We start from the raw sequence: 27,926 nt of genomic DNA on the forward strand, positions 1-27,926 counted from the left end.
CTTTGGCAGTGTTGGTCATTTGCGATATACGTGGCAAGATCGTGTATGTAGGTAAGACAGAGAAAAAAGAACAACCTGACGTCTCGCTCTACAAGGATACTGCACCTAGACTACAGGCTCTGTTCGATGAAGATATTGTCATTCTCGGTGACAAAGGATTCAAAGGAGGTCAGAAGTACTACACCAACACCATCACCCCCAAGATCAAGTCGGCTTCATTGATCGATCATATGGAGTACACAGACAAGATGATCAGAAAACGCACGCTCGATGAGCATCGCCTGCGTCAAGGAAAGGAGGCGACCAAGGTATCTAAGAAGTTGAAGGCATTGGAAGCCAAGGTCACCAAAGAAGGATTCGATGCCGAGCGTATCCTGAGAGAGAAAGATGAGAGCAATCGAATCAAGAAGGTGAGGATCATCATTGAGAATGTCTTTGGAGAGATGAAGAAATGGAACATATTGTCAGACACAATCAGATCACTTGGCGACCTTTCTGACAACATTCAACGACACAACGCACTCTGGACAATTATCGCATATTTGACCAATATGTTCCACTCCTTTGGACGAGACGACGATTTCTTTAAGGTCTAATTTATCATACAACAACAACAACAACCACAACAACAACTACAACAACAACAATAAAAATATAAATATTTAATTAACATCAGATAAGGTTTGAAAGGGTTCCCCTTGCTGTTCCAAGGGTTGTCCAGGGTCGAACCAGCTCGAACCCAAGGATTGAGACCGCTGAAAAATGAATTCTCTGCGTAACCTTGACTATCCCCTGCAGAACCTTAGCAGCAACCAACTAGATCTTGTTCATTCATGTTCCACACTTCATCATCTTATTACAAATAATCTATCAACCAACATATATATACTCAATATCATGAGTAAACTCAAGATTGGAGGATCATTGGCATCTAAAGGAGGGTCAAAAGGGTGTTGATCACCTGACTTGATCATCCTTGTCATAACATTCATTTATAGAGTTTGCACCACCTACTGAATTAGATCACAACATGCCTTTACATCTTCATAGAAGTATGTAATACATACCATACAACACAATCAATTGTGGTACACAAGATCTATGTAAGTGATTGATTAATCAATCAAGCTGGAGTGCAATGAGAAAGTGGGTGTTTGATTGATCAGTGGTTTGTGTGAGTGTGCTTAGGCAGGCACACGGCCTAGGGTGGAGAGAGAGAGAGTGAGGGATTTAAAAGTGAGTGAGTGCTTGACTTGACTTATTAACACTAATTCATCATAATTGATCAGCTTATTATTGGTAGTTCCAGGCCCTTTAGGTACATTCTTACCCCTTTGAAACAAACATTGCCAATGTTACCATCTTGAGTTTGTGTTGTGATGTTTACATTCAACCAACAAACACAATGGATTTCTCACAGTTCCAGATCAAAGGGCCACTTTACACACTCTGTTTAATGAAGTATGGTATTGAGTCAGTCAGTCAGGTGTTCATCATCCATCCAACCATCTTACCAATCATACTCACTCACTAACGCACTCACTTACACTTACATCATCTCAAAAAGGCGGAGTTTAGATGTGTTGAATGTAGAGAGTCCCTATCCCTCCTCCCTCCATCCCCTCCCACTCACTCCCTTCCTCTACAACAGGGACTCTTTTCAATCAAACATACCTTGAACAGTCGCTTTAATATAAAGGTTGAGCAACTCATGAGTGCGTGAATCAATCTTTCATTAGTTCTAAAGTATCCAAACACAGAATGAAGAATATAGCCATATTACTAATATTGTTATTAGGTCTTTGTTGCTGTCTTGTCGTCTCTGGTATGTACATTACATTCAATCAGTATATGGAACAATGTGGACAAATTTTACGCATATTGATTGGTTACCACTGATCAATCAATCAATTTGTTCCATATTATTACTGCATGTTGGTGATGATCACTAACTAATCAATCAAAAAACAAAACTGTACAGAGCGTTGCGGTCAAGTTAATTGCCAAGCTGATCAGGTATGCTGTGGTCAAGAACTTGGACTGCCACCTCGTTGCTTCGATAAGTGCAGGTTCAGGAATTGCCCATCTGACACAGTATGCCGCGTGACGAATGGACAAGCACAATGCTATCCAATATCGACCGCCTCGACCACGGTCACAACAACAGCCACAACCACCAATCACCAGAGCAGTACGGTTGCCACGACCACCGTGAGCACCACTGCCGTCTCGTCAACAGTCGCCTCGACAACTGCGTCCACCCAATCCACTGTTGCGAGCACAATTGCCACTACGACAGCCACTGCCACGGCAACTGCCACGGCTACTGGTCCAGTGACATCCACGACCGTGACAACGACTGTATCCACTCAGTCCACATCGGCCAGCACATTTGCCAGTACTACGGCACAAGTCTCTGCATCGTCCACCGTTGCGACTACAACCATCTCAACACAGTCCACAACTGCCAGCACTGTCGCCAGTACGTCTATGACCACTGCCACTGCAACCACTACAGCAACGATGACAGTGTCCACGCAGTCCACAACTGCCAGCACTACAGTGTCGACAACTGGAAGGCCAACATCTACCACTGTCTCCACGACCGTGACAACAACGGCATCAACCACTGGCGCAGGATCAACAATCACTCAAACAACCTCGGCAACGACCACCATCACTACCACTGCGACTGGAACTGCCAGCACAACTGTTTCAACCACAGTGTCAACTCAATCAACCGTTGCCAGCACCACTGTTTCCACCTCGGCAACTGGTCCAGTGACGACTGCTTCGTCCACATCAGCCACGACAACAGTGTCAACTCAATCGACAGTTGCCAGCACAACAGTGACTACAACTGCCACACCAACATCGACAACATTCTCAACCACAGTAACTACAACAGCATCCACTACGGGTGGAGCATCAACTATCACTCAGACAACATCGGCTACAACGACAATCACTACCACTGCTACAGGTACTGCCACTGCCACGGCCACTGCTACTGGTCCAGTGACATCCACAACCGTTGCGACAACAGTGTCCACTCAATCAACCACCGCCAGCACTGTTGCCAGTACCGTTGCTCAGGTTACTGCTACATCGACTGTTGCCACGACCACAGTGTCCACTCAGTCCACGACTGCCAGCACCACAGTGTCAACCTCTGCATCTGGTCCAGTGACGTCAACATCTGCAACTACCACAGCCTCAACTCAGTCCACTGTCGCCAGCACGACTGTTACCACTACAGCCAGGCCAACCTCGACAACAGTAACTACGACAGTTTCAACAACTGCAACAACCACTGGAGCTGGATCGACAATCACTCAAACAACGTCAGCCACGACCACTATCACTACCACTGCCTCTACAGGTCCGGTGACGTCCACGACAGTCACAACTACAGTGTCCACTCAATCGACAACAGCTAGCACTGTTGCCAGCACAGTTGCCTCGACCATTGCCACTGGTCCAATCACATCCACAGTCGCCACCACCACAGTGTCCACTCAGTCGACCACCGCCAGCACTGTCGCATCGACCACCAGCAGACCAACATCGACTGTTGCCACAACAACTGTCTCGACCCAGTCCACAACTGCCAGCACCACAGTGTCAACATCGGTATCTGGTCCAGTGACATCCACTTCTGCAACCACGACTGTGTCCACTCAGTCCACTGTTGCTAGCACAACTGCGACCACTACTGGCAGGCCAACTTCCACCACTGCCACGACCACGGTGTCAACCACCGCGTCAACCACTGGAGGAGCGTCAACGATCACTCAAACGACATCTGCTACAACAACAATCACAACAACCGCCACTGGTACTGCAACTGCAACCAGCCCTGTTACAACAACAGTGTCCACTCAGTCAACAGTTGCCTCGACAACTGCACAGGTCTCGGCATCGTCCACTTCGGCCACAACCACAGTGTCCACTCAGTCCACAACAGCCAGCACGACTGTGACCACTACTGCCAGACCAACCTCAACAACTGTGACAACTACTGTTTCGACTACTGCAACAACCACTGGTGCAGGATCAACAATCACACAAACAACATCGGCTACAACAACGATCACTACCACAGCCACGGGCACTGCAACCACCACCGTGTCAACAACAGTATCCACTCAATCAACTGTTGCCAGCACAGTTGCCTCGACCACTGCTACTGGTACTGCTTCTGCCACTGGACCCATCACTGTCGCCACCACCACTGTATCCACTCAGTCGACCACCGCCAGCACTGTCGCATCGACCACTAACAGACCAACATCGACTGTTGCCACAACGACTGTCTCAACCCAGTCCACAGTTGCCAGCACCACCTTGTCTACAGGTCCAGTTACCTCAGCAACAGCTACAACTACCGTGTCCACCCAGTCCACTGTTGCTAGCACAACTGTTACTACCTCTGCAACTCCAACTTCAACATCTGTGTCTACAACAGTTACCACCACGGCCTCAACAACTGGAGCTGGATCAACGATCACACAGACAACATCAGTAACGACCACCATCACAACCACTGCTACTGCTACTGGTCCAGTGACATCCACAACAGTGACAACTACTGTCTCTACTCAATCGACCTCTGCCAGCACAGTCGCGAGTACCATTGCCCAGGTAACAGCTACAACATCGGCCACAACTACAGTGTCGACGCAGTCAACCTCAGCCAGCACAACAGTGACCACCACCGCCAGACCCACATCTACCACTGCCTCGACAACTGTGTCGACTACCGCCACAACAACTGGTGCTGGATCAACGATCACTCAGACAACATCGGCCACGACCACCATCACCACCACTGCTACCGGCACTGCAACTACCACCGTGTCCACAACAGTATCAACTCAATCAACTGTTGCCAGCACAATTGCCTCGACCACTGCCACTGGTACTGCCTCTGCAACTGGTCCAATCACTTCCACAGTTGCCACCACCACCGTGTCCACTCAGTCGACAACAGTCAGCACAGTTGCCTCAACGACAAACAGACCAACATCGACCGTTGCCACAACAACTGTGTCCACCCAGTCAACTGTTGCGAGCACTACCGCGTCAACCTCGGCCACTGGTCCATTGACGTCAACATCGGCTACCACCACTGTGTCCACTCAGTCGACCTCAGCCAGCACAACTGTTACCACCACCGCCAGACCAACGTCAACCACTGCCTCGACAACATACACAACTACCGTGTCAACAACTGGTGCTGGATCGACGATCACTCAGACAACCTCGGCCACAACGACAATCACAACGACTGCTACAGGTACTGCCACAAGCCCTGTGACCTCGACAGTTGCAACAACAACCGTTTCAACTCAGTCCACAGTTGCCAGCACCACTGTGTCAACGACTGCTTCAGGTCAAGTGACCTCCACATCAGCCACAACCACAGTGTCCACCCAGTCGACCTCAGCCAGCACAACAGTGAGCACAACCGCCAGACCAACATCAACGACAGCCTCGACAACTGTGACCACCACTGCAACGACAACTGGTGCAGGATCAACGATCACTCAAACTACGTCGGCCACGACCACCATCACAACAACTGCAACAGGCACCGCGACGGCAACTGGTCCAGTGACATCCACAACAGTGACAACAACGGTCTCCACTCAATCAACCACTGCCAGTACTGTTGCGAGTACAGTTGCCCAGGTAACAGCTACAACATCGGCCACAACTACAGTGTCCACTCAGTCGACTGTCGCCAGCACCACTGTGACCACCTCCAGACCAACGTCAACCACTGCCTCGACAACAGTGACGACTACCGCCACAACAACTGGAGCGGGATCAACAATCACTCAGACCACATCGGCCACGACCACCATCACCACCACTGCCACTGGCATTACCACAGTGACAACGACGGTATCAACTCAATCAACTGTTGCCAGCACTGTTGCTTCGACCACTGCCACTGGTACTGCCTCTGCAACTGGTCCAATCACTTCGACCGTGGCTACTACTACTGTGTCCACTCAGTCGACCACAGCCAGCACAGTTGCCTCGACCACTAACAGACCAACATCGACCGTTGCCACAACAACTGTGTCCACTCAATCTACCACAGCCAGCACTACCGCATCAACCTCGGCCACTGGTCCATTGACATCAACATCGGCCACCACCACAGTGTCTACTCAGTCCACTGTTGCCAGCACAACTGTTACCACCACAGCCAGGCCCACGTCAACTACAGCATCGACGACATACACAACCACCGTGTCAACAACTGGTGCAGGATCAACGATCACACAGACAACATCGGCCACAACGACTATCACTACCACTGCTACAGGTACTGCCACAAGCCCTGTGACCTCGACTGTTGCAACAACAACAGTGTCCACTCAGTCCACAGTTGCCAGCACCACAGTGTCAACGACTGCCTCAGGTCAGGTGACTTCAACATCAGCCACAACCACAGTGTCCACTCAGTCGACCTCAGCCAGCACAACAGTGACCACAACCGCCAGACCAACATCAACAACAGCCTCGACTACTGTGACCACCACTGCAACGACAACTGGTTCAGCATCAACGATCACTCAGACAACATCGGCCACGACCACCATCACTACCACTGCAACAGGCACCGCAACTGCAACTGGTCCAGTGACATCCACAACAGTGACAACAACGGTCTCCACCCAATCAACCACTGCCAGCACTGTTGCCAGTACCATTGCTCAAGTAACAGCCACTACATCAGCTACAACAACAGTGTCCACTCAATCAACAGTTGCAAGCACCTCTGTTACCACCACCGCCAGACCAACGTCCACAACAGCCTCGACAACATACACCACTACGGTATCAACCACTGGTGCTGGATCGACAATCACTCAGACAACATCGGCCACTACCACCATCACTACAACTGCAACTGGCACTGCCACTACAATCGTGTCGACAACAGTATCCACTCAATCAACTGTTGCCAGCACTGTTGCCTCGACCACTGCCACTGGTACTGCCTCTGCAACTGGTCCAATCACTTCAACCGTAGCGACTACCACCGTGTCCACTCAGTCGACCACAGCCAGCACTGTTGCCTCAACGACCAACAGACCAACTTCGACCGTTGCTACAACAACTGTGTCCACTCAATCTACGACAGCCAGCACCTCAGTGAGCACAACATCCAGACCCACATCAACGACAGCCTCGACAACTGTGACCACCACTGCAACGACAACTGGTTCAGCATCAACGATCACTCAAACTACGTCGGCAACGACCACCATCACGACAACTGCCACAGGCACCGCAACGGCAACTGGTCCAGTGACATCCACAACAGTGACAACTACTGTCTCCACTCAATCAACCACTGCCAGTACTGTTGCTAGTACAATTGCCCAGGTAACAGCTACAACATCGGCCACAACAACAGTGTCCACTCAGTCAACTGTTGCAAGCACCACTGTGACCACCACCTCCAGACCAACGTCCACCACTGCCTCGACAACATACACAACTACCGTGTCAACAACTGGTGCAGGATCGACAATCACTCAGACCACATCGGCCACGACCACCATCACCACCACTGCCACTGGCTCTACCACAGTGACAACGACGGTATCAACTCAATCAACTGTTGCCAGCACTGTTGCCTCGACCACTGCCTCTGCTACAGGTCCAATCACGTCCACAGTTGCCACCACCACTGTTTCCACTCAGTCGACCACTGCCAGCACTGTTGCCTCAACGACAAACAGACCAACATCGACCGTTGCCACAACAACTGTGTCCACAGCCAGCACTACCGCATCAACCTCGGCCACTGGTCCATTGACGTCAACATCGGCCACCACCACTGTGTCCACTCAGTCCACTGTTGCCAGCACAACTGTTACCACCACTGCCAGACCAACTTCAACTACAGCCTCGACAACTTACACCACCACTGTATCAACAACTGGTGCAGGATCAACGATCACCCAGACAACTTCAGCGACGACCACCATCACTACAACTGCCACGTCTACTGCTCCAGTGACAACAACAGTGACAACCACGGTCTCCACGCAATCAACCACCGCCAGCACTGTTGCGAGTACAGTTGCCCAAGTAACTGCCACAACAACAGTGTCCACTCAGTCGACCACTGCCAGCACCACCGTGACCATTACCGGCATGCCAACGACTGCCTCGACAACAGTGACAACCACGGCTACAACAACTGATGCAGCATCAACCATTACACAAACAACATCGGCATCAACCACAATCTCAACAATTGCAACAAGTCCAGTGACATCGACAACAGTGTCAACTCAATCTACCACTGCCACCACGACTGCCTCCACTACCACCATCCCAACAACCACCGCTACGACAACTTCCTCGACAACAGTGACAACCACGGCCACAACGACTGGTGCTGGATCAACGATCACTCAAACAACAACTGTAACGACCACGATCACATCGACAACAGCTACCACAACCATGTCCACTCAGTCAACAACTGCCAGCACTGTTGCATCTACAACAGCAACCACAGCCGTATCCACTCAGTCTACCACAGCCAGTACCTCAGCATTGACCTCGACATCGGCTACCACATCGGTGTCCACTCAGTCAACTGTTGCCAGCACGACTGTCTCCACAACCAACAGTCCCACTTCAACCACTGCCACAACGACTGTGTCAACAACTGGTGCAGGATCGACAATTACTCAGACAACCACAGTCACGACCACGGCCTCGACAACTGTCACGTCCACAGCATCAACGACCATGACCACTACGGCATCAACAACTGGTGAAGGATCAACGATCACTCAGACCACAACGGCCACAACCACTGTCTCTACCACTGCCACGGGCATCAGCACTGACATACTCACCTCCACATCAGTGACAACTACAGTGTCCACTCAATCGACCACTGTCAGCACTACAGCGAGCACCGGATCACAGGCCACTGCATCAACCTCTGCCACAACAACCATATCCACTCAGTCCACAACCGCTAGCACGACTGTTACCACTACTGTCAGCCCAACTACCACTGCCTCGACAACCACCACTGCCTCAACCACAATGACTACAACTGGTGAAGGATCAACGATCACACAGACCACAACGGCAACGACAGCTAGCACGTCTTCCAAACCAGGACCAACGACGACCACGGCCTCGACCACTATGACAACCACGGTCTCGACGACTGGTGCCGGATCAACGATCACTCAGACCACAACGGCCACCACCACTGCCAGCACAACGTTCACTCCGCCCACGACCTCCACTCATGTGCCTACGTCCACGACTGCTACTACAACAATGACCACCACGGCCAGCACCACTGGCGGAGAAGGATCCACGATCACTCAGACCACAACGGTATCAACCACTGCTAGCACGACCTCCACTCCAACGACTGATCAAACCACAACAGACATTTCAACGTTGGTCATCACAACGACCACAAGTGATGTGACAACATCCCATATGACATCAACCCCCACCACTGGCCCTGTAACAACGTCCATCGTTACCACTGTCAACCCAACGCCCAGGTACACAGCATCTGGCCGAGCATGGGATGCCACGGGCAGCCAAGACATGTTGATGGATCCTAAGAAGCCACTTGGCAACATCGTGTTGACTATCTTTGACGAGGCCGGATTGAACTATGGCTCACATACCACCGATGTCAACGGATTCTACTTCTTCAAGGATCTCTCTGCAGGCCCATACTGCATCGTCGCCAGCTCAGCCGACAACACCTACACCAATGCACCATTCCTTGGTGACAACAAGTTCCAAAATGGTCGAGTCTGCTTCAAGGTAGGTCCAAACAGCATTGAAGACCTCGACGTTGCTATGATCAAGGCTGGTACCTACTACGTACAAGGTAAGTTTGATTGATGATTGATTTGTTTGATTGATTGAGTGAGTGACTAACAGAGTCCCGTGTCATTGTAGGATTTATCTGGGATGACTCGGAGAAGAACGAGGGTATTTTGGACGCCAGCAAGTTGTTCAGTGGTGCCCTGATGATTTTGAAGGATGCCCAGGACAAGGAGGTTGGCCGTCAGAGTCCTAAATCTGGAAAGTACATATTCAATGGACTGACTGCTGGTCAATACTGTATTGAGGGTTCCGACCCCACCGGTGTCTTCGCTCCAGGTATCTTCAAGAATGACAACGAGTTCAACCACGGCAGATTCTGCTTCAATGCAGTCCCAAGCAAGACCAATGGACACTTTGGTATGTCACTCATTCACACTCACTTGATCAATCACTCAATCACTAACTCACTCGCTCATCCATCAATCAAAGCATTGGTCAAGCGTGAGGTCTTCACAATTGCTGGTTTTATCTGGGATGATACCAAAGATAAGAAGGGAATATTGGACATGAACAATCTGCTCATTGGTGCCACCATGAAGTTGTTTGATAACAAAGGCAATCAGCTCGATACCGTTGAGGACGCCCAAGGCTCATATATGTTCACCGGACTCTACGCTGGTTATTACTGTGTCATTGGCCACTTCCCCAATGGCAACTACGGCCCTGGCAAGTTCCAGAACGACAACGTATTCACAGATGGCAAGTACTGCGTCACACTCGGTCCAAGCAACAACAACGCCCACTTTGCCATGGAGTTGTTCAAGAGGACATTCGATGTCTCTGGTTATATTTGGGACGACACTGCTGACAACAAGGGCATTCTTGACATGAACAAGTTGCTGGACGGAGTGAGAGTCGATCTGGTCGACGAACAAGTCGTTGATATTGTTGCTCGTTCGGACACCAAAACCTTTGGAAGCTACTCATTCAAGGGTCTGGTGCCGGGCAGCTATTGTGCTCGCGCATACTATCCTGATGGATCCTACATTCCAGGCGCCAAACAAAACGACAACGTCTTCAACTCCAAAGGACAATATTGTTTCAATGTCGGTCCAGACATTGTCAATGCTCATTTGGGTATGTATCCATTCATTCAATCAATCAATCAATCAATCAATCAATCACTAACACCATCAATCAATCAATCAATCAATCAATCAATCATAGCTATGATCGTTAGACCAACTTATGAAGTGTCAGGAATAATATGGGACGACACACTGCGCAAGCAAGGCATCTTGGATGAGTCTGCCAAGTTGGACGGTGTCAAACTGCAACTATTTGATTCTTCTGAGCTAAGCAACATTGTCCGAACCATCGACTATGCCGAGGGAGGCTACAAGTTCACTGGCCTCATCGATGGCGACTACTGTATCGTCGCGTCAATGCCAGGCGATCGCTTCAAGCCCCTTCCCAAGAAGGGCGACAACGTCTTTGACGATGGCAAGTTCTGTTTCGTGGTCGGACCATCCATCACCAATGCACATCTGGCCATGGAAAGGACATCGTTCAATGTCCGCGGTTTCATTTGGGACGACTCCGAGACCAATGTTGGTATCTTGGACAGGAGCAGGCCACTGGGAGGCATCACCATGGATCTCATCAGCAGCCTTGGCAACGTCATCACGTCACAGAGTGGCCTAAGTGGTGACTATGCATTCGACAACATCAAGCCAGGCCTCTACTGTCTCAAGGGATCTCGCCCAGATGGTACATACCAATATGGTCGCTTCATGAACGACAACAAGTTCAACAGGGGCGAGTACTGCTTCACAGTCGGACCAGACATTGACGACGCCCACTACGCCGGCGTCAAGATCTTCAAGCTCACTGTCGACTCTTGGGATGACACCGCTGATAACCTGGGTGTCTACAACGAGGCCAAGAGAATGATTGGAACCAAGTTTAACATTAGAGATGGTGAAGGAAACTCAGTACAGAGCTCATCACCTCCCACCGGCCTCCTTGAGATCAATCTCGTACAGGGCAGGTACTGTATCACAGCATCCACCCCAGACGGTCGCTACTCCTATTCCAAGGTCAGGAACGAGAATGACTTTGACGACTCTGGCAAGTTCTGCTTCGATCTTAACAAGGACACTAGAGCCAAGGCTGGTATGTATATTGATTGATTGATCGATAGGGTGACATCTCATCACCCCCCACCCCCCAGTTACTGGATACTGATCCTCGTCACCCCCATCCACTCAATCAATCACATATAGCATTCGTCAGAACCAAGTTTGATGTTTCGGGATTCACTTGGGATGACTCGGCCAACAACTTGGGCAACTTGGACAGGAGCAAGCCTCTGGGAGGCGTCCGCATGGAGCTCACAAACAATGGAGGCAACACATTCACTCAGACCTTGAACAATGTCAAGGGAGACTACAAATTCACTAAGGTCCCCGCCGGCGACTACTGTCTCACTGCATCCATCCCCGACGGCTCCTACCAACCGGGCAAGTTCGCCAACGACAACAAGTTTAACAAGGGCAAATACTGCTTCACTGTTGGTCCCGATAGCGTCACCAATGCAAACTTTGGCGGTGTCAAGGTATTCACAATCCAGTTCAATGCATGGGATGACACTGAGAACAAGGATGGATACTACAGAGTTGAGAGGAATCTGGACAATGTCTACGTCGATCTGAAGACCTCTGCTGGCAACCTGGTTGCCAGACAAATTACCTTAAGGAATGGCACCACCTTCACTGCGCCACAAGGTAGCTACTGTTTGCAAGCGACCCACGCAGATTTCATTCCATTAAGTGTCCGTGCGCATGACAACGTCTTTGACAGCTCTGGAAGGTACTGCTTCACTCTCGACCGCAACATCGAACCAAAGGCCGGTAAGTTTATATATTCAAACATGGTCTGATCGTTCGTAATTCATTCATACTCACGCAATCAATCATGACAGCATTCATCAAGTCCAAGTTCACCATTGCTGGTTTCTGTTGGGATGATTCGTTGAAGGACGAAGGATTCCTAAACAAGTCCAGACCTCTGGGTGGAATGACAATCAATCTCTTTGACGTCAACTACAAGTTGATCAAGACACTAAATGATGTGAGTGGAGAATACGCCTTCACAGGTCTTCCAGCTAGCCAGTACTGTGTTGAGGCCTACCGCGAAGATGGAACTTACATCCCAGGACGCCACAGAAATGATATGAGTTTCCTCGAGAAACAGCATTGTGTTAGCCTTGGATTCCCAGACGATGTTCTTGATGCTCACTATGGTATGTAATGTGTGACACTCTCCCCCACTGACAATCAGTCAAACGACTAATCACCCTCCCACCCGTGATCATCCATCCACCACCACAATTAATAGCTGGTCTCAAGAAGCTCAGGGTCACAATGAATGTTTGGAACGACACTATTGACAATCAAGGCATATATGACAGCAAGTTGCTAATGTCTGGTGCCAAGGTCGAGTTGACGAATGATCAAAACATATTGATTGACAGCTACATCACTACCGGCAAACCAATCATCTACACGCTCGGTGCTGGTGGTTTGTACTGCTTCAATATCACATACCCATACGTCGACTATCCAGACTACGTCCCATCCACCAAAGGAAACGACAACATCATTGACAATACTGGAAAGTATTGTTTCCGCGCTACTCAAGACGTTGACCTTCATGCCGGTAAGTTATATATATTACACATTCAATCATTCATTCGTCGTATCAGACGCTGACCATAACCCCCTCTCCTCATTCCCAAAGCATTCGTCGTTGCTCCTAGATACATGGTGCGAGGCACTATCTGGGATGATACCAAAGACAACTTGGGTATACTTGACAAGTCGAGAGTGTTGTCCGGTGTACGTATGATTCTCAAGGACAGGAGAGGCAGAGACCTGTTGACATTGGACACGACTGGTGGAGAGTACTACTACTTCCGCGATCTGCGTGCTGGTCAATACTGTATCCTCGGTACAAAGATTGGTGGCGGCTACTGGCCATCAGAGACCAGGACTGACAACAAGTATGACACCAATGGTTACTACTGCTTCGAGATCACCTCTGATATTCTGGACGCCAACTATGGTTTCATCAAGAGATGGAGAGTCCAGGGATCGGTCTGGGATGACACAGCCGCAAGACAAGGAAAGATGGACTACTCCAAGCTACTCGTGGGCGGCACGGTCACTCAGACGTCCCCCGCAGGCACCTCATCAAAGGAGGTCATCCACTCGTACTACTTCTACTTTGATGGCGACCACCCCAACGTCTGTCTAACAATCTCACAACCAGGCTACTCACCACTGGGCATTATCCAGAATGACAATGCCTATGACAGCAATGGCAAGGTTTGCTACAATGTCGACAAGGATTATCTTGGTGCTGGTGCAGGTATGTTATCAACAATCCATCATAGTCTATCAATCAATCAGTGACTAACACTTACTCCTTCCATCAACACAGCGATGATAAAGAAATAATAATCCACACTGATTATTACGCCATATTTTATTTTACTTCAATCAAATCACTCAATCAAATCAATCAATCAATCAAATAAACAATATTTAACTACCACCACCTACTTAATTAAGATTGGGTTCTATTCCATCCCGTCTACTATTATGATGAATCATCAACACCTATTTCAGAGGTCACTTATCATTCTCCTACGACAAGTCAAAGAAGGAAGCTTACTATTCCAATGACTTCTCTACCAGGGCTACTTTGATGTTCATCCATCACTCATTCTTCAAGATGACACCAAATTGAACAGCTATTACCACTACCAATGGGTAGTCATACCTTCAATCTAATCACATCGTGCTGTGATCACTTTCAATCAGTCTCCGACTGAGATATTTTTTTATCCATCTCCTTTTTTCAAAGTTTTTGACTCTGCAGAGGCCAACAGGGTACGAAACAATTGAGCCCAAACAGGACAGATGGCCCTGGACTAAACACGAATTGCAACACCCCACGCAGCAAAGGCCTTGCTTGAGGTGGTCCCCGAAGGTCACATGGTCATTACCATCATCATTCACCATATGTTATCATCCATTACTAGTACAACAGATACAGACATTCATAGATACATAGACATATATATAGAGAGAAAGAGACAGAACACATCAATACCATGTGTGACGAGCCGACTACAAAGTCTCCAGCATCCTCATTCTTGAGTATTGGACATCCATCAGCATCAGTATCAGCATCTTCATTAGGATCAGTTGTTATTGATAATGGAAACCTTGGTTTGGGCAGCAATAATAGTAGTAGCAGTAGCATGAGCAATAGTGGTGGCGGTCCACCATCCAACCTGCGATTGGTCGATTATTATATAGTATGCGCAATGAATCGATCCATTGTTACCAACTCGTTGGAGAAACCATATCAAGTGGAGATCATCGAGCGATTCCCCGCGCACAATCACGAGAATGTAGCATTGCCGCCTCATATATGGATGTTCTGCTTCCCCACAGGTCTATACATTAAGAAGGAGCCGCTCGAGCCGGCCCTATCAACATACTGTCTCACAGAACTAGACGGCGCAAGATTCTACGCAGCATCCCTTGTATATTACTCTCAACTTCCGCCAGAGCATATTGTACGTACATTATATTATGCGTGGGTGGCTGTCAAACATGTTGTCACCCTTTGACTGACACTATCGCCTCGCCACACCACACACATCTCTGCGCCAACAACTCGCCACTATACGACCCATCACACCACAACTACAGGAGGAATACAACATATCACTATACTCGCCAGTGTCTATTAACTTACTGTCGCGATACCCTTGTTACAATATATTGAAGGAGATATTGTGCTACATTCATCGCTCAACGCTAGAGCAACAGAGACATGCACTGCCCTTCGAAAGACTAATCTCCAATATCATCTATGATTTGCCGCGACCCGTTTCTGGCTACCAATTCAACTTTGTTCTGCCGACACTGTCTGCGTTTCCCACGCAGCAGACGCGCTTCATCTACAGCCTGCCAAGCTGCTTGACGCTGCCTCAGGTCGACGTGCCATTCACGTTCATCTTCAACATACTTGGCATACAGGGCGTTCTCAAACTACTGTCACTGGTACTCTATGAGCGCAAGCTGTTGTTCCTCTCCTCAAACGACTCGCTGCTCACCATTGCATGCGAGACCATCACCAATCTACTCTATCCATTCGTCTGGCCACATGTATTCATACCAATCCTACCGACTATTCTGATCGACTTCCTCCAAGCGCCCACTCCCTTCATCGTTGGCATGCATTACGACAAGGGCAAGGACTTCAGGATCGACAACAACGATGTATGTTTCGTACAAGTAATCCATGAGTCAGTCCATGAACATCCACTCACCCTCCCTCCATCTATCAAACGATCCATCACAACAGATTACTATAATCAATCTAGATCAACAGACTATTACTATACCAAGTGCAATCACACTTCCACAGCTACCCGAACAGCAATTGAAGCAACTGTACAAACGACTCAACTTGATACTTTATCCGGCGATGGCCAATGTCAGTGTGGCCTATCCAGCCTCGACAACGGCCTCATCCGGCATCTCAATGGACGATCAGATACGCGCGGCATTCATGGATTTCTTCCTGGCATTCTTCAACGATGTCAACTCTTATCGCTACCTCCTGAGGAAGTATCCCAAGCCCATCACATCATTCAACACATCATCATTCCTAATGAAGAACCAGAACACTGAAGTTGTTGTAAGTACCCGCTGATCAGCGTGAGTCGGTGATTGATTGGAGCATCCATATACTGATTGATCAATTGCCATCTCTTGTAGAACTTCCTCACGGACCTCATTGAGACATCGGCGGTCACAAGATTCCTCGATCAGAATCAAGAGAACACATCATTCTTCTATCATATCTGTCAGCTTCATCTACAAGAGACCACGAGGACACTGTCAACAACAAGTCAGACAGCATCATTCTATGACACAATCATTGGACACTTGTCGCGTGTCAACAAGTCACGGATCGGAACATTGGAGGAAGTGACAATTCCTCTTCCAGACGATGCAGATCTGTCAACAGAGACGGCGACCACGATCACCACTGGCGAAGTGGGAATGAATGGAGATAGAGACACACCAGCGTACTCATACACATACGACCTCATGAAAGAGTTGGACGAGGAGAATTTCTCGCGTCGCATACCATTCTCTGTTCAGATGTCACACATTCGACACCAGCGACCATTGTCTATCACAGCAAAGCCTGTTTCCCCATCACCTATGCTTGCACCAGAGTCCACTACAACTGCAACAGAGTCTCTCAAACATGGATTCTTTGGAAGCAAACTTAGTGAGAGTCACTTCCGCCGAGGATCACTCTTCAAGAGCTCACCTCAATCCACCATTGTGTTGGCCAACTACCAACAGAGTCAAGTGGCACAGCTCTCAATCACATTGAGTGAGGACCAAGAGGTGTTGAAAGACTTTATCGATGGATACATCGATCTGATCTTTGATGAAGATGAAGGCTCGACCACCGTGGACTTGGAACATCAGAACTTACTTTTCAACATCTTTGCCATCCGTCGTAGTCGTCACTACTTTGTCGAATCACTGGCGACCATCTCCTCCAAGAAGTCATTCACATTTGGCAACTGGCGACTCTTCCTCCTCGTCGAGATCATCAAAAAGATCTTCAACGAGTGCGACAAGTCTGCGGACTTCAAGACTGCCTCCACCCTGCTCATTCGTATCAAGGAGTTCTACTACAAGGACAACACAAACCTCGAGCCACTCTATGTACGTCCTCCCATCATTCACTCATTCAATCAATTCACTAACTTCAAACCAACATCATTCATATAGAACCACTTCATCAATCTGTCACTTTGGAAGAATGTCCACTTCTGGGAGTCATCATTCTTTGATTCCGTGCAGTCGTTGCGACGAGAGAAGCTTGGCAGCGTGTTCAACGATCAGACACTTGATGATTGGGAGACACATTCAGCTGAGAAGCAGCGCACATTGATTGAGACTGAGGAGGACATACTCTTCACATCTTTGAGTGCCTTCTCACTCCAGATGATTAAGCTCAAGGTGTCCACAGTGGAGATTGGTCGATTCGTCAGCAAGATGTCCGTTCTGACGTCTCTTAGCGATGAACACTCACAAACACTTACCGAGCTCATTACCAAAATGTACAAAGCACAAGCCATCGAGTTCCAGACAGCCGTACCCTCGACCTTATTTGTATGTTTGATCGCCACTTACTCATCCACTCATTTGCTCATTCACTTACTCATACTCTCTCAACAAACAGAACAAGTCAGACATCAAATATTTCACAGCATCAATGCGAAGGAACATTGAGATTGAGAAGGAAGGCGCAAAGCAGATTTATACAAAGCTCATTCAGATCAAGAGGAAGGAAACGCCACAAACCGGAGATGAGAGGTCACATGATGTCCCGGAGTACCTCGAGACCACCATCAACAATGTGATTGATACCTCGTCAGAGAAGAGGGACGGATACTCAGTAACGACTCTCAAAGGAAGCAAGGCGGGCATAACTTGTGTGGCGATACACAATCAACCAAAGTGTATACTAAGCGGCGATCTGAGTGGAACGATCATGGTGTGGAACTATGAAGATGGAAGACATCTCCAGAAACTGTCCAATCACAAGGACAGCGTAAGCTGCATAGGCATTGGCGACTATGATGTGTTTGCCAGTGGCTCCAGAGATAAGACGCTGCGACTTTGGAACTGTAATGAGAGTGAGTGGAACTGCGTATCCACACTTCAAGAACACACATCCGAGATATCATGTCTGGAGATGAAGCGTAATACTGTCCTCACTGGCTCATATGATAGTACTGTCATTGTAAGTAACCTACCATTTATCCAGGTACCATGCGATAGGTCTAACATTATCATACTAGATGTGGGACGTAAGAACAAACAGGAAGATCAAGACATTCACAGGTCACAAGCAGAATATCCTATCGATTGCGATTGGAGGCGTTGGGGATACGTTGGCTGTATCCACATCTTGTGATACAACCAGCAAGATTTGGGACTTGAGAACACTCAAGTGCCTACACTCATTGAGCGCACACAATGACTGGGTGAGCAAAGCTGTGATCGACGGAAGCAGATTGTTCACTGCAGGCTATGACGGAGTGATCAACATTTGGGACATGGTCAATGGCACACTCACCAAGACACTGAAGGGTCACAAGGGAAGTGTTACATGTCTCTCTTACAACAACACCAGTGGAGTGCTATACAGTGGTGGATCGGACTCATTCATTCGTGCATGGGACCTGACAAATGGCCTGGTATCCAAGATATACAAAGGTCACAAGGATGAGATTGAGTCCATCCTTGCTGATGAGGACAAACTGGTGACCAGCTCCAATGATCAGACACTGCGCGTGTGGAATGCGCATACATCAATCTGCACCAAGGTCCTGCGAGGACACAATGACTACGTTAGACAGCTCACAGCTCCAAAGCATAACTCACTCACCCGATTCGTGTCTGGAGGACTAGACGCCACGATCAAGATATGGGATATCGAACCTTCGACCACACTGCTCACTCCTCCAACGCTACAGCCCAAGAGCTCCAAGTCTTTCATTGGCCATGGCTTGTCAGGCATGCCTATTCACTCAGCATACGACCTATCCATGACGACAGAGAAGGCAAAGAGGAAGAACAAACATAGCAAAAAGGCTAGCGTGGATATTTCAGCATTGATGTTATCGCACCACGCCCCGCTCCTCGTCTCTGCTTCCACCAGTATCTCCCTATCCTCCTCCATGCAGAACTTCTCATCGTCCTCGACTGCCACAGCCCCAGCGACATCGACCACTACGCCATCCTCTCTATCAACCTCATCAACACCGTCAACTCACATTTCACCATCAACTACACCCAACTCTTCATCACCAGTAGTGTCGCCTCCCAATATCATGTGGCAAGTTGGATCACCATCCAACAAGATACGTCGTTCTGCTGAGCCCCATGTATCAAGGTCCAAAGAAGTAAATGAATGAAAGAATGATCGGTTGTGATTGATTTGATTGAATGCGCTACTACTTTTTAATCGACTAATCATTGGTCTGATCTAGAGAATGAACTTTAGGAACAAGAGCAGCGCTATCAAGAAGACCATAAAGAACTTGGTGAAGGAATATACAGATTTGATCGTCAGCTTGTGGCAGGTAATCATTGATGATGATGATGTTGAAGTAGTTGATGAAGTTGTTGTCGATGTTGAAGACGTCGAGGTCGATGACGATGTTTGAAGGTTTTCTCCAATGACCGATTTGTAACGTTTGCTGTAGTTCTCGCTGAACACTTCAAAGTAGTAGCAGGCACCATTCCAAGACACCATCACAAAGATGAACAAGAGGAATACAGTATGAGCGACGAATGATGTCATCAACAATGGCAATGTTATCAGTGTTCCAAGGGTATAAAGTAGTTGGAAGGCTAGAAAAAGTTGATTTGTTGATGTATTAGCATTGAACACTGTTTGTTGTATCTTTGTAGAGATGATAACATACCCATGAGTACTGCACCTGGCGAGACATTGATGTTCTTGGCTAATAACATCTTGTAAATTGGATGTGGCTGTCTGACAGACATCCATCTAGAGGACGTCATGATGTCTTGATCGTTGGCCAGCTTGGTCTCATCGATGATTTCCGTCTTTGCAAAGTAAAAGACTTGCCAGAGAACGTATAGGGCGATGGGAATGACGAATGTATCTTTGAATGAGAGTGTACAGGGTTGTCCGCCACAGGCATTATCCAGTGGGAAGTCGATTGGGTACCAGCGCAGACAATATGTCACGATAGGAGGACAGAGATGAATGAACACAGATGTGAGCTTGTCAACGTCGTGGAACACCATACTGTTACGCCAAACAATGCAGCCCCATGCCAATGGCCCATTGGTCAGCGCAAACACCAGTTTGAAGAATGACGGCGTGGATAGAGGTCCGAGCAATAACTGATGTCCAAACATGTAGAATAGCAAGAGGAAGTTGCATAGGTAACAAAAGTCCAACATGAAGTAATGGTACTTTGAGCGGTGGTAGTCAAAGAATCGTAGTACCATCAATGGTATCACCAGTGCAGTGTACAATAGATACATGTACTGAGGTGCACGTATCAGTACAAACTCTGAAGTGAACAAAACGATCAGTCCCAAAGTGAAAGCCACTTTGTCCATCAGACGTAGGAATGGTGGCGCATTCATCTTGTCATTGAACTCCTGTGTGTGTATGTGTAAGATGGTTGGTATGGTCAGCGTAATGACACCAGTGAGAGTGGATATACACCTACACTCTTCTTGAGCTTTATCAGCTCCTTGATCTTATCCTTCTCTCTCTTTAGTCTCTGGCCTTTCTCCTTGAGGTTGACATTGTCCACTACCTTCCTCCTCAATCGGATCAACTTGGTATTGAGTTGTGAATGTCTATGCTTCAAGCTCTTGATTGCCTCTCTGTTGTTATGTATGTGTTGTGTGAGAATGGAGTGTTGTGTTACTTGATCATGTGAGCATACCTATTAAGGAACCGCTGGAACATGCTGATTAGAGGAACTTCGTGGTCCTCATCCTCAAGGTCTCCAGTTAAAGGATTGATCTCTGGTTCGGTATCGGAGAGGTAATGTTTGATTTCCGATGGTGACATTGGAGAGGTGATCTCATCCTCCTCATCCTCTTCCTCATCCTCTCCCTTTGTTGATTCGTATTCATCGTCCTCCTCGTCCTCGGTTGTTGTTGTGGTCGCATTGGCACTACTACTGCCATCAGTTGAATCTGAGTTGGCAGCGACCACCACTTTACTCCTGGATTTATACGCTCTTCTAGTTCTTTGATGAGTTGTTGGTGGTGGAGGAGTTGTCTGATCAGAACTCTCACTACTACTATTACTACTAATACTATTATTCTTTTCCATCAAAGGTGATGACGAAGATGATGAATAAGATTCATTCTCATCTGCAGAGGATATCAACACATTTTGTTGTTGAGTATGATCCATGTTTGAGTCTGTATTTATAATATCGCCTATGATTGATTAAGTGATTGTGAGTGAGTGAGTGATTGAGTGATTGAGTGAGAATGACAAGTACTTACACTCCATTTTATATATCTATGTACAATGAATATTAACAACAATAAATAACCAACTATTACTAATACTACTACAACTATCTAGTATGTGTGCATCTGTTAATGATGTGTAAGTTAACACTCAAGTTGAGTGTCATCTAGAGGTTGACAGATAGCGACAAAGCGGTCAACCCTATCTAATTGGATGGTGAAGATGGATAGAGGTTGTGGGTGAAACCTTTGAATAAAATTAATAAAAATCAACAATCCCAGCAATCTGAACCATCTCACCTTCCAAAAGACACAAACCCACCCACATGAAGTGTGACAACCTTGAAAAAGGTAAACAATTGCTCATTGTACATAACATAACATAACCAATATTTACATTATAAGTAGTAGTTAGTCTTTTCATTTGATTATGTTATTGATATGTTATTGTTGTCTATCTTCAAACATGCTCCATTATAGATTGCTGGACAACTGTTAATAGGATCTGTGTCACTGATTGGACTCCATTTGTTAGTCTTTGTTGTGTAGAAATAGTTTCTACCCAGGCCACCAATATAGTATATTCCACCAGACTGTTTGTCATATAGTAATGAACATCTTGTTGTGTCAGAGACTGGACAGGGGGCCAACTTGCAACTTGTCATTACGCCCATAATAGCTTTGTAGAATTTGACAAATCCTTGGGAGGTCAGAATGTATATATAAGTTGTTCCATCAAAGCAACTGGCATAGTATTGGCCATCAATGGTAATGTGTTTCGTAGGATGAAAATCTGTTGTCATTGTTTGGATATTGCAGTTCTTATTTTCTTTGTTGTTTGATATCACAATTATCTTCTTGTTGTAAAAGTACAGTTGTGTACTGTCGACACCAATCGGGTCAAAAGTGGAGAACTTCCTCGTGTCCAAGTTGACGCACACCACTTTGCTTGCTCCATCACCTAAAAGGTAGATGTTATTGCTACCATCGTAGACTGCAGAGACATGATTTTGGCCCTCCAGTATGCCAATCTTAACTCTCTTTAACTTTCTCTCTGATAGTGAGATATTAGTGCAGCAGTTTGGTTCCGCACCTCCAAAGACATAGACATTGCCACGAGCAAAGACCAATGAATTGTTTGAGTTGAATGACTGATTGAATTGGTCCTTGTAATGAGTCCATTCTTTAGTCTCCAACGAGTACAATGAATAGTGATTTTCATAGATGGAGAATATATGACGGTCAAAGGCATTTAACTCTGGTTGGATCAAGGTGAAACTGGATTCAATGATATCCTTGACATCCTTCAAATTCTTAGTGTCAATCATAACTTGACAAGGTTCCCGCAATAATGTTGAGTAATGGTCGCCGTATGGCCACTGAGTAGTGAGTTGAATGTGGTTGTCGATCATTGACAGTAGCTCATCATCATTGAGTGGTGATTTGTGGTCATCTTTCTCATCATTACTCTGACATAATGAGTTGTTGAGGAGCTCTGTCATTGATTTACATTTAGTGAAAGTGTCGATTATAAGTTGTGATGTCTCATCATCTTGCTCCTCATTATTACTATGATTGATTGGATGTGACATGTTGATGATACAGTTGATATCTCTTAACTCTGCTACAATGTGACTCATTGTTGCCTTGATATGCTCCATCTTTGAATTGATTGGAGTCTTGACCTTGTGCTCCTGTGCCATAAGCACCTTGATCAGTTGTTCAAAGTGTCCAGTGACCTCTGAACGCAATCTCTCGAGTGTTTGATAGGATGTTGCACATTGTTGCAATGTTTTCCAGAGTTGGTTCAGCCTTGGCGAGCACCAAAGAGCGTCATAGTCTTTCTGCGACAAGTTCATCTTTATATTATCCAAATGATCCAAGTTATGACCCTTGTGCAGCCTAACAAAGCATACTGAACATAACAATTGGTTACAATCCAAGCATAGGAATTCTGGTCTTTGATCATGGTCTTGGCATCTTGTTGACATTGTATCTATCATAACATCATTATTCTTCTTGTTCTTAATCTGTGACTCTTTATGTTTATATTTATATGTATGTGGGGGAATGAATGGATGAATGAATGAATGAATGAAAGAATGAATGTGTTACCCTAAAGTCAGAGACAAGCATGAAGTGCAAACGGGGGGTCATGGGTACCCCCTTACTACTATATTAGGTAATTGTGGACAGTTTAGGAAGGTTACAAGTCAATTGATCCTGATTTGGTAAGTGTGTATATATATATTATATTACAATATAATTTCATTGCCCGCTCTGATGCGATGCATATCCATCCATCTATCCATCACTCTTGGTCACAACACGCCATGCCATGCAAGGTGGATGGAACAGGAACAGGAAGTGGAAGTGGAAGTGGAGAGTGGAAGTGATCACTTCCGAATGTCTAGTCTAGTCTTGCCTAGTCGGACTGTCGTTGCAACTTGACGATGAGGTCGTCGCATAGCCTGCCCAACTCCTCGTTCTCCTTCTCCTTGACATTGAGTCGAACCTCTGTCTTGTTCAGTTTGGCGTTGAGCACCGCCACCTCCTTGGCAGCCATGTCTTTAAGTCGCATGAGCTGATCGGACGCGCTGTTTAGCTTCTGCTCGGCATGTGCCTTGAGTGCGTTGAATCGCGAGTTTTGAAGATCGAGATCCTTGCTCAGTCGCGCCACGTTCTCCTTGCTCTCCTTGAGCTCCTTCCTCAGATTGTCATTCTCCATCAGTGTCTCTGTCAGCTTGGCATTGTTCTGGGGCACTGGTGCGGGCTGATCAATCATGCTCTGCATAGTTGCCTGATACTGCACCAACACCGTCTTCATCAGTGCGCAGTTCCTAACCTCCTTGTCGTGTTTGATCTGCATGTCCTCCAGCTCAATGGCAAGTATAGCACTCTCGTCTGATGCCTAATAGGACCAAGTGGACAGTGTCAGTTAGGTGAATGAATGAATGAGTGAGGTGAGTGAGTGAGTGATACGCTACCTGCTTAAGTATCTCCTTCCTTGTTGCCTCGACGATGCGGTCAACATCCTCTTGGGTGTACATGGCATTGGGCTGGTAGAAGTTTGGCTGTGGGATGTAGTATTGATGCTGCCCTGGTTGTGGCTGCTGGTGTTGGTTGTGATAGGGCGATTGATGAGGTGATTGGTAGTACATTGGCATGTGACCAGGTGTCGATGGCGCATTCTGTTGTTGATAATACTGCTGCTGCTGTTGTTGCTGTTGTTGTTGCTGATATTGAGGCTGTTGAGATGGCAACATTTGTTGTAAATGTGATGATGTGGTCGTCGTGGTACTGGTCGTTGTCGTGGTTGGTGCAGGTTGTTGAGCTCCACGGACGCCATTCAAAGGAGGACTGGTAGAGGGGAAGTCTTCGTCGGCTCCCATTGTGTCATGTGTGCCCATCTTCTTCAACTGCCCCTTCATCAGCTCGCGCTGTTGGTCACGCTCCTTCTGCTTGGCCAGACGCTGTTGCTCCTTCTCCTCATCCTCTTGCGTCTTCTTTGATGTGGCCGCTGCCGCTGCCGCCTTGCGCTGCTGAACTCGCTTCTTTGCCTCCTCCTCTTTTCTCTTCATTTCCAGCTCCAGCTCTGCCTCCTCATCCTGATAGCTGGACGTCGTGACGCCTGCATTCTTCTGCTCTAGCTCCAATCGTTCAAACTCCTTCTGCATCTGCTCCTCAAGTGCTCGCTGCCTGTCTGCCTGTCTCTTGGCCTCGGCGGCCTCCCTTGCCTGCTCGTCGTCCGCCGCTGGCACCACCGCTGGTTCGACCTCCACCTTTTTCTTGTTCATCTGCTGCTTCATCAACTCGCGTTGTTGGTCACGCTCCTTTTCCTTCTCCAATCGCAGTCGCTCCTTCTCCTCATCCTCTGGCGTCGTCGCCTTCTTGGCGCCAGCTGCCATCTTCCTCTGTCGCTCCTGTACGCGTCTCCTTGACTCCTCCTGCTTGCGTTTGGTCTCCTCCTCATCCTCAACCGGTGCTCCTCCCTCTGCGTCCAATCTTGCGAACTCCTTGGCCAGCTCCTCCTCCATCTTTCTCTGTTTCTCCTGTTGCTGTCTCAAAGCCTCTGCCGCTGCTCGTTCATACTCTTGGTCATCATCTACGTGTGGTGCTGGCGCTGCCGCAACGGGTGCTGGCTCTGGGGTTGGAGCGGCGGGTGTTGGCGTAGGTGCAGGTTGCTTGGGCGCCTCTTGCTTGGGTGCATCGTCGCCATCATGATGGGAGGCCTGTTGTTTCTGTTGCTTCATCTGTTGCTTCATCAACTCGCGCTGCTGATCCATCTCCTTTTGTTTCTCGAGACGCAGACGCTCCTTCTCCTCCTCCTCTGGTGTCTTTTTCTTGGCACCAGCCATCATCTTTTGTTGTCGCTGTTGTACTCGCCTGCGAGTCTCTTCCTGCTTCCTGCGCTCTTCCTCTTCGTCGACCATGCCAACACCCTCGGCTTCCAGACGTGCGTACTCTGCATCCAACTCCTCCTGCATCTTCCTCTGTTTCTCCTGCAACAATCGCTCAGCCTCTCTGGCTGCCTTTTCAAACTCGTCATCATTCTCAATGGGTTTTGATTCCTCTTGGGCTGGTGCTGGAGCTGGGGCTGGAGCTGGGACTGGGGCGGGGGCTGGGGCAGTGATCACTGGCGGGAGCACAACTTCGTGTGAACTGATCTCAGGTAATGATTCGCTGACGACGGTGTCCTCTTGCTTCTTCTGGCTCATCTGCTTCTTCATGGTCTCACGCTCTTGGTCGCGCTCCTTCTGCTTCTCGAGACGCTGGCGCTCCTTCTCCTCCTCCTCTGGCGTCTTTTTCTTGGCACCAGCCATCATCTTTTGTTGTCGCTGTTGTACTCGTCGACGTGCCTCCTCCTGTTTCTTGCGGGCCTCTTCCTCCTCATCGACGACAGCCACGCCCTCAGACTCGAGTCTGGCGAATTCTCTGTCCATCTCCTCCTTCATCTTCCTCTCGCGCTCAAGCTGGATGCGCTTGGCCTCCTGGGCAGCGCGCTCAAACTCTGCATCGTCGTCGATTGGCTTGGATGTCTCTTCCTGCTCCTGTGTGGCGTTGTGTGTGGTCTGGTCGTCTCCCTGTTGCGCTTGCTTTGCACCAGACGAATGATTGGACTGCTGCTGTTGCTGCTCGGGATGATCATTCGTTGTGGCGGCGGCGGCAGTGATCTTCTGTTTCATCAGCTCACGCTCCTCATCGCGTTTCTTCTGTTTCTCCAACAACTTCTTATCCTCATCACTCTTTGCGGCGCTGGCGGCGTTGGCAGAAGGCTTCTTTCCTCGGTTGGCAATAGCCTCGCGACGCTGACGCGCCTTTTCCTCGACCTCTCTCCTTCGCTCCTCCTGGTCGTCGTCCTCCTCTGGCTGATTCTTTGCCTCACGTTCCAATCGATCAAACTCGGCCTGCATCTCCGCCTCCATCTGTCTCTTCCTCTCCTCCTGGATTCGCAATGCTTCCTGTGCCTGTCTTTCAAACTCCTCCTCCTCGCTATTACTATTGTTGTTGGCAGTGGCACTTGTTGAGTTACCATCTGCATCTATTCTTCCAGCTGCCAATTCACTCTTGTAATGTTCATATTCCTTTGGATTGACTGTTGGATCATCGTCATCATCTACAAATATACCATCATCCTCCAATGACAATCTCTCCCTGAACTTTCTAATCATCTCAGGGTCACCCAAGAAGCTTGCCATCCTTCTTAACAATACTGATTCAGTCTATGTATATCTAATCATTGATTGATTGGATTGATTGAGTGAATGAGTGAGTGAGTTCGACATGTTTGATTGATTGATTGATGGTCATCAACATACTTGAATGAATGAATGAAGATATAAGTAATATATATATAAAGTCTGTTATGTTGTATTGTAATTTAATAGTTGTAGGCGTTTGAATGAACTTGATGTCAATGCC

General features: G+C 47.8%; 5 protein-coding genes across 5 annotated transcripts; 2 read left to right on the forward strand and 3 right to left on the reverse strand.

Moving 5' to 3' along the window:
* Positions 1-1,761: 1,761 nt before the first annotated feature.
* Positions 1,762-14,372, forward strand: SAMD00019534_099520 (hypothetical protein; the record flags this gene model as incomplete). The annotated part of the gene is made up of 10 exons (XM_012894984.1): positions 1,762-1,825; positions 1,982-9,913; positions 9,985-10,269; positions 10,342-10,989; positions 11,080-12,027; positions 12,138-12,764; positions 12,836-13,156; positions 13,252-13,572; positions 13,654-14,283; positions 14,356-14,372. 10 exons carry the CDS (start codon positions 1,762-1,764, stop codon positions 14,370-14,372), a joined length of 11,793 nt encoding a protein of 3,930 aa, XP_012750438.1.
* Positions 14,373-15,031: 659 nt separating this feature from the next.
* SAMD00019534_099530 (hypothetical protein) lies at positions 15,032-19,945 on the forward strand (the record flags this gene model as incomplete). The annotated part of the gene is made up of 7 exons (XM_012894985.1): positions 15,032-15,502; positions 15,639-16,211; positions 16,297-16,632; positions 16,713-17,684; positions 17,751-18,134; positions 18,205-18,768; positions 18,827-19,945. The coding sequence occupies 7 exons, from the start codon at positions 15,032-15,034 to the stop codon at positions 19,943-19,945; spliced, it is 4,419 nt and encodes a 1,472-aa protein (XP_012750439.1).
* A 71-nt stretch (positions 19,946-20,016) lies between these two features.
* SAMD00019534_099540 (hypothetical protein) lies at positions 20,017-21,858 on the reverse strand (the record flags this gene model as incomplete). Its single annotated transcript, XM_012894986.1, has 4 exons — positions 20,017-20,384; positions 20,459-21,170; positions 21,242-21,401; positions 21,464-21,858. The coding sequence occupies 4 exons, from the start codon at positions 21,856-21,858 to the stop codon at positions 20,017-20,019; spliced, it is 1,635 nt and encodes a 544-aa protein (XP_012750440.1).
* Positions 21,859-22,766: 908 nt separating this feature from the next.
* Positions 22,767-23,863, reverse strand: SAMD00019534_099550 (hypothetical protein; the record flags this gene model as incomplete). Its single annotated transcript, XM_012894987.1, has 2 exons — positions 22,767-22,797; positions 22,878-23,863. 2 exons carry the CDS (start codon positions 23,861-23,863, stop codon positions 22,767-22,769), a joined length of 1,017 nt encoding a protein of 338 aa, XP_012750441.1.
* A 566-nt stretch (positions 23,864-24,429) lies between these two features.
* SAMD00019534_099560 (hypothetical protein) lies at positions 24,430-27,703 on the reverse strand (the record flags this gene model as incomplete). The annotated part of the gene is made up of 2 exons (XM_012894988.1): positions 24,430-24,915; positions 24,992-27,703. 2 exons carry the CDS (start codon positions 27,701-27,703, stop codon positions 24,430-24,432), a joined length of 3,198 nt encoding a protein of 1,065 aa, XP_012750442.1.
* Between the last annotated feature and the right edge of the window lie 223 nt (positions 27,704-27,926).

This window comes from Acytostelium subglobosum, assembly GCF_000787575.1.
Source record: "Acytostelium subglobosum LB1 DNA, scaffold: scaffold24, whole genome shotgun sequence".
Classification (NCBI taxonomy): Eukaryota; Evosea; class Eumycetozoa; order Acytosteliales; family Acytosteliaceae; genus Acytostelium; species Acytostelium subglobosum.